Genomic DNA, 13,436 nt, shown 5'->3' with positions numbered 1-13,436 from the left:
CACTTTATTATTTTATTCTTCTTTTCTTAAATTATACAATAACCATTTTTTAATTATTTAGAACATTAATCATGTTGTATGTTTTTTAGATTGTTTTCCAGTTGTTGCAATTGAAATGACAATGTTATCTAGCTTGTTAATCATAGTTTATAAATAAATCTTTAATTTTATACATTTACTAGCCATTTAGTTAACTTTTTATTGCATGACAAGATAAAATGAAAAATTATAAATTTACTAATCAAATTTGTAAATTAGTTGTTACTATGTGTAAAATTAAATAAATAAAAGGAAATGACGACCCAAGTTGTAAATTTTCAAGTAAATATATGTACATTCTGCTTTTTTCAAAATCAATAAAAAAAAATATTCAGGGGGAGGACCACTCGGCTCACTAATAGACGAATGAATATAGCAAACGTCGTATCATATACGTCATTCATAATATAATATGATAAGGTTGACATTTGTATATGTTATTTCGTACATAAAATTTTAATTTTACATAACTTTATGCTTTTAAATTGTTATTATTATTTTCTTTGGGCATATAAAAACAAAAATAAAACAATAATTGGCGTGAGGAGTTGGTGTATTTGGGTTACGTGTAGACGCAGCACCACACATTACAGCCAAGTTGCCTTTATTTAGTTACAAACAAAACAATTTATTTTTTAAAAGACCCGAATTAACATTTTTTATTTCCGTACTTTTTTAAAAGATAAATAATTATTTGTGGGGTGGAAATGTGGAATGGATGATAGCTCAATCAAAAGTATATAATCCTCTATTTATTGAATTTCTTCTTTTATTTTCGAAGTCTAGTTTATGAATGTGTTTTAAGAATAGAGAAAGCCTTATAATATACATTCAAAATAAATGAAAGAAAAAGGCACGTAAAATGCTTGGTTTGGTTGACAAATAGAAGACGAAGAGATGAAAGAAGAAGAAGATGATTTGAAGAGACAATGACAAACACACAGAGAGATACAAACAGCTAATAAAAGTTGTGTTGTTTTTCTTCCTTTGGATGTTTGTTCCGTGGCTAGTAGTACAATTGCACCGTACTTCTTCTTTTTACCCTCACCTGACAAAATTCTCTTTAAACTTAACTTTAAATGTACTTTTTAAAAAGCTTAATAAATACTTTGTCAAAAGTACTTTTTCCTTGCAACTTTTTTAACACGACGCAGCCCTCTGGTTGAGTGGAGTAATCCGAATCTGACCGTAAATTCATCTGCGGTTTTTCTTATTAACTTTTTCATTTTTTATTTCTATTTTATAAGTAAAGAATCAAAAATATTAATGGGGGTGACTGGTGAGGGTTTTTAAATTCGATTTTACAACTTTGTATGTATCTACAATTTGGTTACGATTTACAAATCTACCGAGCCTAATAAACTATTGTGTAAAACTGGCTTTTACGTGATAAAATAATTTTCATATAAAATCACAAAGGAAAGAAAAGAAAATTAGAGTGTGAAGCACATTCAATGGTGTATAAAGAAAGGTACAAAACAAAAGCATGACATATCGAAACTTTTGAGCATATTCAATGGACGACGTGACGATGAACACAAAAGTTGCTTTCGGACACCTTCATGATTTTTGTTTTTGAGATCAACACCTTCATAATTTATCAATCAATAAATTCCAATACATATATACATACAAGAAATTATACAACGTTATACCAAATACTAAAAATTTTATTTTTATTTTTTTATCAAATCAAATAACACAACTTATCCATTTTGTTGTTATAAGCAGAGCTATAAAGCCTACAACACTTAACCATGGTTGAGGCTTTTATTCTTGTTTCACTTTCATATCTACTCTCTCACTCTACGTGTGACCCATGAATGATAATAATACAGTACAGGCAACCCACAATTTGTGTGAAGCTTATTAATACATTAGCCAGACAATGTTTCTTCTTACTGTATACCATCAAATTTATAAACATACAAACATCCTGCAAAAGCTGTTATATCGTCGAATGGGGCTGACATAAGGTGTACACTGCTATATCCATCTGGTGAGGCAGAAGATGATAATATGCCTTTTGAGTTTTGGATCAAAGGTTGCAAGAGCTCTGTTTCTACTTCAGTTCATACAGTATCCTGCTAAAACGGTGATAAGTTAGACAAAATTTTCATTACTGATGATGGAGAGTTAAAAGCGTGGAAGAAGAGAATCGGTACTAGCAGGTAAACAGAGTAAAGCAGATTGAAACCTTGCTCATCTGTAGTGTTGTTTTTGCCTTCCGCCAATTGTTGTGTCCTGCAATTTACGTTTTGGTTCGGTTTGGATGAAGAAGGGATAAACAAACAGAAGGTTGATATCATTCCCTTAAGTTGAAGGGATGAAGAAGGTTGAGTTGAAGAGGAGGTACCATGGTGATGAGGAGTGACTGATGCCGAGTCCATTGCAAGTAAGTATCATTCCCTTAAATCTAGCCAGATATTCCTGCGTTGATATCAAATACATGTCAAAACACTGATAATGCGAAAGCAGCTAAACTGAATTCGATAGCTCAAAGTAACAGTTCAACATACCCGTAAAGTATATTTGTGAATCTCGTAAATACCAGTCAAATCATACTCAAAACGTAAAGCAGGGTCCATAAGCACTGCAGGAATAAAAGAACAAAATAAGCAAATTACATGAAGAAATCAGATTACTACCAATACTTCTTCTGCATGTTAACCAACCTGAAGAGGCTATAATCGACACAAATCTATTTTCAATATCGAATCAAATACAAAGAAGACTGTACCATTATAAGCTTCATTAATCTCTTGAAATCTCGAAGTAGCCACAGTATCACCATTGTGCTTATCAGGATGCCACTTCTGCATATGGTTAAGAATCTCAATAAACATTCTTTAATCAAAAGAAATTTCAATCTAAAGACAAAGTATACAGAATCAGAGTCCTTTAATAACCAACCAATGCAAGCTTCCGATAGTTCAGCTTGATCATCTCCTCAGTTGCATCATAATCAACTTCTAGGATCTTATAGTAATCCTTCAAAAAAAAATGAGATTAATGTTAATGGATCACTCAAAAGAACCAGAGACATAATCAAATCCTTTAAAAAAAGATAAAAACTCAAACTTGCAAATTGAATAGTATAAATAATACATTCCATAACATGAACAAATTGCCAATATTTCCCCAGAAAAATCTCAACTTTTGCATCACAACAAGATCGAATCAAAACCCAGTAATCATCAGTGGTTTTTTTAATTAAAATAAAAAAATTTACCTTGGGAGGATTGTTATCTTCCATCTGAAGCAGAGAAGAACAGAGGAAGGAAGAAGAAGAATCGCTTCACACATCATCTAATAAGAGCTTAACCTGAAGAATAAAAAACCCTAAAAAAAAAGGGACTTCAGATTTTTTTTTTTTTCCCTCCTTCAAAAAAATCAAATCAAACTAATGGTAGAGGAATTACTTCAAAAAAACCTGTCTTTTCCATTGTATTAAATGCGAATTTCGACTTGAAGAAAAATATCAATCGAATCTGTGGTTTTGCTTTGAACTTTTTTTTTTTCTCAGTTCTTTTTTTTTTTTTTGGTTTAATAGGGAAGAAGTTTAGGCTGAGAAGAAGAGACTTGGCTCTTACTTGATCGGTAACGTTGAAGATAGAGAGAGATACTAGCATGAAGAGCCAACCGGTTCACTACTATGTTTGACCGAACCGGTTTACAGCTGATTTCAGCAATTTCTTTGGATTCTGTCTACAAGAAAGTGATATTTTGATTAAAAAACGTTTCAAGTGTCAATTCTTCAATAGCAAATTATCACAAGAAAAGTGAATACTTAAAACACTAATCGACTACACCATTTATAGTTTGATTATAAAAGTTTGATCTTCTAAATGCATAATGGTTATATAAAAAAACTACATAAAAGCCCTCTGGAATGGTTCAACAAACAAAAAATCAGAGAACCAATCATAACCAATGAAAAGGCAATTTTCAATTGGTAAAAGAGCTTGAATCATGCAGTAGCTTCTGCTTCTGCGTCGGTTTCAACTGTGACAGACTGCGAAGAACTGTTCTTGCTTCCTCTCAGACGCGACGAAACATTGTCTATGGCTGAATTCAGTTGGCCTATTTTCTCATTCAATATCTCTCTTCTCTCCTGTTATCAACAAGCAAACAAAATATGCCCACATTAGTTTAGTATTTGAGATTTGCTTATAATATCAGTAACCGAGTTTTTCTTTTTTTTACCTCTAGGCCTTCATCGTAGTACATTGGCTGCTCTGGTTTCTTGAAACCATGTTCATTTTCGTTCAGCAACGATCTTCGGATCTGAATTAAAAATACATGATATCATATGGAAGTAAGAGATCACATGAGAAAAAGAAAATATTTGGTTAATGTTCTTGATTTCATTTGGAATAACCAAGCTCAGAATCATTCAATCATTTCAAGAACAAAGCTCAGGATCACTTGATCAACTGGAAGAACAAAGCACAGAAATCTTAGCAGTGGAGTTCCCTTAAGCCAACATAATCTATGTCAGAATGAAATAAAGAACCGACATAATCTATGTCAGAATGAAATGAAGAACCGGAAGTGCAAGACTAGACTGTTCTTCACGTTCTTGATTTCAGAGAGAACCAAAGCTCAAAAGCAGCAAAGATCTAAAGCCAAGAATCATATAATCTACGTCTTGTTTCCTGTGTTAGAAACACTGAAAATAAAAGAAAAATTTACCTGTGGAGCAAAGACATAAGCCAAAGTACCAAACACAGCACTTCCTAGAAGAAAACCCGTAACAAAATCACTACTTCCACCGCCCCTGCTTCCTTCACTGCAATCATCAACCCCCGTAAACTATCAAATATAATAATCAATCGTAACCTATCAATATCTCAATAGAGCAGCTTTAAATGGTTTATCTGTATAGAGAAACATACCGGTAACCTGCAGAAACCGAGAGTTTGTGACTGCGATTCGATTTTGTTATAACAGTTAATGTAGAGCTCTTGCGAATCAGATTGAGGTTTGTAGACGACAAACAGTGTGCTTTGAGATGAGAGTCACCTGATACCATAAAATTCGAAGAACATGAATCAAAAATACACAGTTTCAGATCATAAAGTTGTATCAGTGGATTTTCGTATCTGCTTCAGGTCGATTTTGCTATACGTTGAACTAGTATCAATCAGACTATTTACAAACAACGCAGCATGATCTTGCGAGAGAAACTATAACATCATATCTGCTACCTAAATCCCTAATTTCACAATTAATTCGAAGCCATCACAGAGAAATTGAAGAAACAACGAGCAATTCTAAGCAAGTGCAAATCGGAAAATCAGAAATTGAGTTCACAATCAAAAGAAGATTGGTTACCTGAGAGAGAGTTAGGAGCTGCTACGAAGGACGCCATTGTTCATGAAAACGAAGAAGAGATCTGAGAAGACGCAAACGAAATATATTTGGACGCCATTTGTTCGTCCAACGAGAAGAGTTATCTATTTTCTATTAGACCCCTTACTTATTACTTATTTCCCAAAACATCCTTTATGAGTTACATATTTTCTGAAGAAGATCAAAAGTTTTAGATTTTGCACCTCAGTATTTGTGATTTGCTAATTTATGCCACTACGAGAAAAATTAGAAATACAGTAGTAGTCACTAGTCAGGTTAAGCAGATCAGTCAAGTCAACCAACGCTAACATCTTGTCATCTGTTTTTTTTTGCCCATCGCTTTTATATGTACAACAAAGCTGTGAGTTGGGTCTTCTTCATGATACCAAAGGACCAAAATAAAAGACAACTTTCGTGGTTATTTTCTAAGATAAGTTTCCATATGAGGATTTGTCAGCTAAGTCACATAGGAGTATTCACATTCTGCTTCTTCCTGTGTTCCCATCTAGACACTGATCTCTGATTCTGCTGTTGCTGTTGTTGTTGTTGTTGTCGTTCCTTTTCTATGGATGACAAGGACAATGAGAGCGAGAGAGATGCTGCATCACCTTCTTGATTCACCATCTTATCTTGTGGCTTTTGACTACTGCTACTTCTGTGTTCTTCAATGGAGGTTGTACCAGCCACGGAAGGCAATACAACTCCTGTCATCGTGGTCATGCTCGGTGTAGTTTTCTTTCTCCATTTGTTGTTGTTGTCACTGCCAAGTGCTCTGGGATTACTGTCTATCATTTCATCATCATCATTCAGAACTAAAGGGAACACAATCCTTTCCGTTGCATCAGGATTCTTATTGATGATCTTTTTCTCCTCCTCGCAGGGACCAGCACAAGATTTTCTTGAAGCAAATTCATTGCCAAATGTATCCCTCCTGAAAATGCTACATCCAGTTTCTACTCCTGTAACTGTCTTCAGCTTTTTATTCAATGGACCGTCACACAACCTTTCTTTATTGAGATCATCCAAATCCACTTTCTGGTTCATATCCGAGGAATTCACTGTCCTAGGCCCTGTCATTGCCAAACAACAAATAATTTGTGAACACCCATAAGATTTTTGTCCTGGCCGGGGAACTAAACATCAGAGCTTGTTACAGCAGAAAGCAAATCCATTTGATTACCTGACGTCTTCTCATCCTTCAAGTGTGGACTAGGACCTATCTCTCCTTCCTCGGTTTCTTCATCCGCTCCGCAATCTTTATATGATACAGATAATGCCTTCTCATTTTGAATGGCACTGCACACTTTACCCTCTTTCGCATTCTCTTCCTGTTCAAATCCATGAATCCATCAATATGTGCATGATGTTAAGATAGACCTAGCAACTGTCTAGAAGACTCCAAACTAAAATACACCTGAGAGTAAGATTTCTATAACTAGCTGAGGAGTAGAACAACCCACCTCCATGCACAATTGCATTCTGCTCGATGTGCGATCAGTCAAAGACTCTCTGTTGCTTGGATTCTCATGGTGAAAAGTCTCACGAGAAGAAGAAGCTTTCCCCATATTTGGCAAAACACAAGACGCCGGAAGAGGTGTGCTCTTGAGTGGATTAGAGCAACTCTGATTTCTTCCTCGGAATACACCCCAAAGGAAATATAACATGTTCCAGCCTGCATCCGCAACAGATATAGGACTAAGCAATATACTTTGACAGATTAAATCAGGCCTTACATTTGAACAGAACCTTGAACACATCAGCAAAACATTTGTGAAACTTAGTGGACAGTGTTCCAGTATGACGGAAGAGCCATAGCTGCTAATTTGTAAGCAAACATTGTAAAGACAGTGAGATTCCATAAACTTAAAAACAAAAAAAAGTTTAAACCTATTCAGAACAGTGGAACTTGCAACAAAACATATGTTCACGAAGTGAAAGAGTTCTTGTTAACATTCTTACGCTGGCAATCCCGAGGAAGCTGGTTGGAGGCAAAAACCAAAAGCTCAACACCCTCGAGGTTTCCCTTTAGGGCCAAATCTTTCTGGATCATGTTGTCTACCAAGGGCTTATAATTTTTCTCATAACTGTGTGTCACAAGCAACAATTGATATTTTCCGTCAGTAGATTAGGAAATAAAACATTGAAGCTACCAAAAACAGAATAACCACATGAAACAAAATACAAGTACACTGTAGTTACCTCTCAATGTCCTTGGCAAAGAAGAAAAGAGCCACATGCTGTTCCTTAGCACCTAGATCTTGAAATTGTGCAGGCCATGCACTGAGCCTGGGTACTTCATTCAAGGTAAGTATTACAGGAAATTGGTTCACCACTTCAACAACCTTAGGTGATGCTAAGGTTGAAAGGTATGCTTGCATTCCGTTATGCATTCTTGATAAATTTCTGCTTTTCTCGACCTCCAAGTCTCCTCTGGTCAAAATAAGTAGAAGGTTTATCTGCAAGCAATTAAACAAGAAAAGAGATCTTCAAGAAAAGGGAACGGAAACCGTACTGCCAAATGTACTCAGGCTCTGGGATGGCTGAGGTTGTCGACAGAACAGCTGGGGCAGCAACAGGAAAATCTCTCATGACAGGTTTTATAGAAGGAACATGAACTTCGGGTACAACAGATAGGGAAGCAGCCATTGCATCAGCACCAGGGAGTGACTGCGTTCCATTTACTGCAATTGTCTGCTTGTCTGTCCCTAAATTTGGATGCCCTCCTGGCAATCCTTTGAATCCCACAGGCCAGTCCCTTATGACCGGCACCTTTGACGACATATTTCTTAAAGCCTTATCACAACCAGAATCCACATTAGACACTGAAGGCAAATCAGATTGCTCCAACCCTCTGCTTTTGCCAAAGTTGGGTTTTTTACGCAAAGCAGCATCAACCGCTGCTCGCAACCTATTGCCCTTATTAATATCCTCTCTAATATTTAGCGTTTGGTGATTACCAGCAGCATCTTTGCTTTTCTCCCCCGCCTCTCTGACTTCCCTAGGCCGGAGTAAACCATCTACATTTGCCAGTTCATTTTTACATTTCGCTTCACTTGAACTGCACTTTTCATTCGTAGATGAATCTCCCACTGCATAGGTAAGAAATAAATCCCTAGGTGTCAATCATGATGTCTTTAACGCATATAACTGTTTACTAATGGAGTGAAAAACATTATAACCGATAACAGTGGAAATCGTACCAGAAGCAACTATATCTTCTAGACGATTTCGACTTAGATGTCTGGCTTGCTTTGTCAAGCTACCTTGTTGACCATCAGACTCCAAATCCTTCAAATCACGGGGACTTTTTGCATATGAACTGGACGAACGGCCACGTGAAATTAGTTTCTGATCGATTGTGGATGCTGAAGGGTTAGCTTCTATGCTCCGATCTTTCAGTTGCTTTGTACCATTAACTTTTGAGTCATAACAACTAGAGCTCCCTACGTCTATACATCTACTTGACATTGATTTGCCTACATTTCTAGAAAATCCTTCTTTTAAATCAAGAGAAGAATTGTCTTTCCCAGTCTTCTGTCGGGGAAGCATAACATCATCCACTGTTCTCACTTTTGGTCTAGAGCTCGAAGAATTAAACGAATTGGACTTGAAAAATGAACCTACACATGTAGAAAACAAGGTAATTTTATACAACCTTATCATATATGAACCAGAAGTACAGCAAACTAGACAAGGAAGAACACCCTTGAGAAAAATCGTAGCATATATCCTACCTTTAGGGGACCGTAGCTGCGAGTCAGGAGATCGTGTGCTTTCTGAGTCATCACTGGAGTGGCTGTTGAAAGATGAGTGATGAGCTAGCTTTCTCGTTGGCTTCTCTAATCCCTTAAATGACGTTTCTCGGGATAAAGCGGACGATCTGGGAAGAACAGATCTCTTGGGTGACCCTGTTGGAGCCTCAACCGCCAATCTTTTAGAATCTGGAGCTGCCTCAAATTTGTCCATGTGCCTTTTGCTGGAGCTTTGTGTATTCAAATTTACTGCACTTTCTCTTTTTGCCTTGGTTTCTGCACGTTTAAACTCAGATTCGTTAGACAAAACCAAGTTCACAACCAAGTTCCTGATGTTTTGCACTAATATCATGGATAGTATATAATTCAGCTTTACCTAGCTTCTTCTTTTCTGCTTCCTCAGCAAACTTGCATTCTTCACAAAGCCAATCACCCTTAGGAACTTTTTTAAGCATTACTCGCATGCAATAGCTGAGCAACAGATAACACAACTATAAAGTTAGCACAGAAATGGTGCTCAGTTATTAATAACAGGATAATCCAATTTACTTAGACTTCACTAATATTAAGGTCAAGGATAAATCCTGGATGGCAATTGGCCATTAGTTCAGAAAGACGGGGTACCCCAGATTCCAAAAAATACTTGATGTTTTTTCTTTCCCATAAACAGAAGCAGGCTTACGTGTGTTCTGCACCATCACTGCATCTGCTGCAGATAGCAAGTAAATCTTCACGACCCGCATCTCCGCAAGTATCACATACTTTTACCTGCTCAACATAATAGAGAACAATTTCACTTCAGATTTTTGTCACTAGGAGATAAAAGTAAACATTGAAACAAACAGAAACAGAGGCACAAATTCAGCCAACAAAATAGATGTGTTTTCTAATTCCTCCTAATATGAGACAAAACAGCATTGCTTACATCAAGTTCCAGCATTTCAGAATCAACACCCTCACTCTCACTCTCAGACATGGCTGATGTGTTCGACTCGTCTGCCTTATTGGAGGGAACATTTTCTCCCGACTTCCTAACCATTGGTCCTGAACGCGTAGAACTCTCAATTAAAGAATTGTTCTTGTTGTCTTTGTTACTCTTTGCTCCTGACTTTTCCTTGACTTTTCCCTGACCTAGAATGTTTTTGGCCTTATGGTCATTACATGTATCCAACTTCATGGAATCTTGATCTTTGCGAGACCCATCTAAAAGTGAGCCATGGGATCTATCAGAAGATCTTATAATTTCCTTACTCTCAGCATTCTCAGATGAAGAAGTATCATGATTGGAATTAACCAGATTCCTCGCTTCACTTGCAGTGTTGCCGAGAGCATTAACCCCATAAGAACGCTCGTTGAAAGAACACTCGCTCGCCAGTACACCATGGGAATTTTCATCTGATGATGACTCATCCGACTTTGAACCAGTAAAGCCCGCATTACGGTGCATACAAGATGAACAAGGAGCAGAGCAGACATTACAAGTTCCAGACTGCATTTTAGGACGACCTCTGCGACTCATGGAGCGATAACCAAGTCTTCTATCAGCCTTCAGTCATAACAAACACATTGACAGGATGAGAAAAAAATGAAGAACTCTTTTTTTTTTCACAAAATCAGTGAATTAAATGAGCATAAAAGGGAAAATTTACTGAAATATAAGTTCTTAAAAGAAGAGTAAATTAAAAAAAACAGTATAAGGAAGACTTCCATATTAATGCTGGACGCATAGCATTTATAAAAAATAACGAACTGTGAGACTACTACAACTGGACATTTATGCTATGATCTACATTCAAAGGAAGCGTAATAATGCAATCAGTTATCCTCTGTTCTTACCATTAATAACAAAATTGATGAGCACGACTCTCGCAAAATTGATTTCTAATCCAACTGTGAACAAAACAGAAGCATAAATTAAGAACTGCTTAACATAAACCCAGAAGACTGAATCATGCTGTTTAATATCCAACACTCGCGTCGACTAACATGCAAATTAAGCACAATTCCTAAAAAGAATCAAAGCGGATTTTGTTTAGATTGTAGAGGTCTCAAAATCATCATCAATCATCATCATCCTCGACATTAGCATTTCACTATTCACCAATCGAGAGAAGAAACAAAACCCTAACTTACCATTCCCTTGATTATCGCACTACGAATATCACAAACCCTAAGTAAAGTTCCTCTAATAAAATCTCCAGATTCGATTCCTAATTTCTCTCTCTCGCTCTGGCGTGGCCCTAAAAGTTCGATTCTATGGAATCTCTCTCGCTTTTTCCCAGATAATGAAATGAGAGAGAGAGAGAGAGAGAGAGCTGCTATTAAATAGCCACCACCAAAGCCCCAAGGATCTCTCTCTCTCTAGTCTCTCTACCTACACGTAGATACGTACGGACATACATACATACATACGTATACACACACGCTAAATATTTTATTTATATAGTATTAATTACTAACTAATTTAGTCTATTATAAACATGCAAGTTTTTTAATGGATTACTTAAAAACGTGTTTAACAAAAAAATTACAGTGATTAGTATTCTTATCGCCATGGAAGGCATTTAATATTTCGTCTAGAAATTTCAGATTTCTTCTAAATACTGACAGACACAAGTTTATATAAGTAGTTTAAATTACGCCAAATTTTATAATAATTACATGTTATGAAATTGCTAATTTGGTAATTTCATTTGAGTTATCTTTTTAAGTTGGGAAAACGTTTAAGCCCATGTGTTAAGTGTTAACGTTCAAATATTAGACCAACCGAATAAGGAAAATTACAAGACTGCCATACATTTCATCATCCTAAGTGGACCGTTTTTAGCCCAATTAATTGGATATTTAGCTCATAGGATTCCAGTCCAGTGTTTGGGCCTTTTATAAGAGATTTCTATATTTAAAAAAAATAATAATAATAATAATAATAATAATAATATGACAAACACAAAATCAATGAAATGCCCCACAAAGATCACATGCTGAAAAATCAAATATTTTTATATTCGCCGCATTTTTCGCTTTCTATTTACACTGTTTTAATCCTCTTTACTCCTTTTTTACTTGCACTTCACTAAATTTGCGTACCATTAGCTTAATAACTTTCCTAAATTCGTTTATTTTTCTCTTTCGATTTTAGATATTTGCGCGAGTAAAACATTTAACAAAACTATAATAATACTCCGTTAGTCCGTTTAATAAATAACACGATTCATTCATAAACTGAGGGTTTCGAAACTTTTGTTTTTATTTATTTTCCAAGGCAATATTTATAGACTTTTGCTTCTTCTATACGTTGGGTAATGAACTACTGCTAAGTAGTAAATTACTGTACACTGTTTACTGATTTTGAGTCTTTGACATTTTCCAAGGGACATAAACGACAAGTAGGGAGGGGAGTCATTAGAAACTACTATAATGACCTACTTCCCCATAATCACGGCATGAACTTTGGCAATACCGATTTTCTTGATTAGGAAATAAGCAAATTCCCATTCCTTATTCTCTATAAATATCTTAACCCCTTTTTATTGTTTCTTAACCATTTATTTCGTTCGAGATTAAGAATTTTTTCTTAAAAGAAAATGGCGACTCGTGTCAGAAGAAATGCTCTATTTTTCTTGACTCTTCTCTTTTTACTGTCTGTCTCCAATCTCGTTCAGGTAAACCACCAAAACAATTTCTATTTTATTGAAATATTTTGTGTATAATAAAAAGCTATGAAAATTTTGATCATTATTAATATAGTTGTATACTTGTATTAGTCTTTTGAGATCGAAAGTTTTTATTTTTACAGGCTGCTCGTGGTGGTGGCAAACTCCGCCCACAAGGTACCAACACAAAACTTATGTAGTTTTATATCATACTTATTATTACTTAAACAAAAAAAGAATCGGAGGTATTAAGCTAACAACACATGTATTGATATATATCGTATGCTAATAATATTGAGACAATTATTTTTTATGTGCTAAGATCATGATATTTTTTGTGTGATTGTCATTTTCAGTATTAACATATAAATGACGAATTATATACACGAACATAAAGATCTCAATGATTTTTATTTTTATTTTGTGATATGTTTTTGGATGGAAACTTCAAACGTAGAATGCAACTCAAAGTGTAGCTACCGTTGTTCGGCAACATCACACAAGAAGCCATGCATGTTCTTTTGCCTCAAGTGCTGCACAAAATGTCTTTGTGTTCCTGCAGGCACTTACGGCAACAAACAAAGTTGCCCATGTTACAACAATTGGAAGACTAAAGAAGGCCGTCCAAAATGTCCTT

At 35.7% G+C, this 13,436-nt stretch overlaps 4 protein-coding genes across 9 annotated transcripts in view; 1 reads left to right on the top strand and 3 right to left on the bottom strand.

The window, feature by feature from the left end:
* Positions 1,855–3,644, bottom strand: LOC104744375 (dnAJ-like protein slr0093). 2 transcript variants are annotated; one of them, XM_010465421.2, is made up of 8 exons: positions 3,462–3,644; positions 3,272–3,381; positions 2,953–3,030; positions 2,780–2,855; positions 2,559–2,632; positions 2,396–2,469; positions 2,237–2,283; positions 1,855–2,126 (listed from the first exon to the last, which is right to left on the bottom strand). In XM_010465421.2, the coding sequence occupies exons 2-8, from the start codon at positions 3,293–3,295 to the stop codon at positions 2,107–2,109; spliced, it is 393 nt and encodes a 130-aa protein (XP_010463723.1). In that variant the 5' UTR covers positions 3,296–3,381; positions 3,462–3,644; the 3' UTR covers positions 1,855–2,106. The 2 variants fall into 2 exon arrangements, with proteins under 2 accessions (XP_010463723.1, XP_010463724.1); XM_010465422.1 differs by having other exon boundaries at positions 1,855–2,123; positions 3,462–3,642.
* LOC104744374 lies at positions 3,779–5,487 on the bottom strand. Its single transcript, XM_010465420.1, has 5 exons — positions 5,377–5,487; positions 4,938–5,064; positions 4,735–4,831; positions 4,246–4,326; positions 3,779–4,153 (listed from the first exon to the last, which is right to left on the bottom strand). Exons 1-5 carry the CDS (start codon positions 5,411–5,413, stop codon positions 4,010–4,012), a joined length of 486 nt encoding a protein of 161 aa, XP_010463722.1. The 5' UTR covers positions 5,414–5,487; the 3' UTR covers positions 3,779–4,009.
* Positions 5,605–11,520, bottom strand: LOC104744372 (dentin sialophosphoprotein-like). Of its 5 annotated transcripts, XM_010465419.2 has the most exons (14): positions 11,280–11,519; positions 10,983–11,036; positions 10,398–10,692; positions 10,072–10,277; positions 9,829–9,914; positions 9,523–9,617; positions 9,129–9,422; positions 8,595–9,014; positions 7,907–8,483; positions 7,594–7,824; positions 7,354–7,478; positions 6,855–7,066; positions 6,575–6,722; positions 5,605–6,464 (listed from the first exon to the last, which is right to left on the bottom strand). In XM_010465419.2, the coding sequence occupies exons 2-14, from the start codon at positions 10,983–10,985 to the stop codon at positions 5,857–5,859; spliced, it is 3,300 nt and encodes a 1,099-aa protein (XP_010463721.1). In that variant the 5' UTR covers positions 10,986–11,036; positions 11,280–11,519; the 3' UTR covers positions 5,605–5,856. The 5 variants fall into 5 exon arrangements, with proteins under 5 accessions (XP_010463721.1, XP_010463720.1, XP_019092798.1 ...); XM_010465418.2 differs by having other exon boundaries at positions 10,072–10,692; XM_019237253.1 differs by lacking the exons at positions 10,983–11,036; positions 11,280–11,519 and having other exon boundaries at positions 10,072–10,293; positions 10,398–10,622.
* Positions 12,679–13,436, top strand: part of LOC104747972 (gibberellin-regulated protein 5-like) — a 1,946-nt gene continuing 1,188 nt past the window's right edge. Inside the window, exons 1-3 of the mRNA XM_010469675.2 lie at positions 12,679–12,808; positions 12,943–12,976; positions 13,257–13,430. Of these exons, the coding sequence (XP_010467977.1) occupies positions 12,731–12,808; positions 12,943–12,976; positions 13,257–13,430 (286 nt within the window). The 5' untranslated portion in view covers positions 12,679–12,730. The remainder of the gene's footprint in view (positions 12,809–12,942; positions 12,977–13,256; positions 13,431–13,436) is intronic.

The sequence above is a fragment of the Camelina sativa genome, chromosome 15 (genome assembly GCF_000633955.1).
Source record: "Camelina sativa cultivar DH55 chromosome 15, Cs, whole genome shotgun sequence".
NCBI classification, from domain to species: domain Eukaryota; kingdom Viridiplantae; phylum Streptophyta; class Magnoliopsida; order Brassicales; family Brassicaceae; genus Camelina; species Camelina sativa.
This window is presented reverse-complemented; position numbering and strand designations above follow the sequence as displayed.

Coding starts and splice junctions, on each gene's coding strand:
- LOC104744375 (XM_010465421.2), bottom strand. CDS start 3,295: ATGGAAGATAACAATCCTCCCAAG. Junction 2,856..2,952: donor ACTATCGGAAGCTTGCATTG/GTTGGTTATTAA, acceptor AACCATATGCAG/AAGTGGCATCCTGATAAGCA. Junction 2,127..2,236: donor CAACACTACAGATGAGCAAG/GTTTCAATCTGC, acceptor TCACCGTTTTAG/CAGGATACTGTATGAACTGA.
- LOC104744374 (XM_010465420.1), bottom strand. CDS start 5,413: ATGGCGTCCTTCGTAGCAGCTCCTAACTCTCTCTCAG. Junction 5,065..5,376: donor AGCTCCTAACTCTCTCTCAG/GTAACCAATCTT, acceptor TTATGGTATCAG/GTGACTCTCATCTCAAAGCA. Junction 4,327..4,734: donor CTTATGTCTTTGCTCCACAG/GTAAATTTTTCT, acceptor TTTTTAATTCAG/ATCCGAAGATCGTTGCTGAA.
- LOC104744372 (XM_010465418.2), bottom strand. Junction 9,423..9,522: donor AGCAGAAAAGAAGAAGCTAG/GTAAAGCTGAAT, acceptor TTAAACGTGCAG/AAACCAAGGCAAAAAGAGAA. Junction 6,723..6,854: donor GAATGCAATTGTGCATGGAG/GTGGGTTGTTCT, acceptor GGATTTGAACAG/GAAGAGAATGCGAAAGAGGG.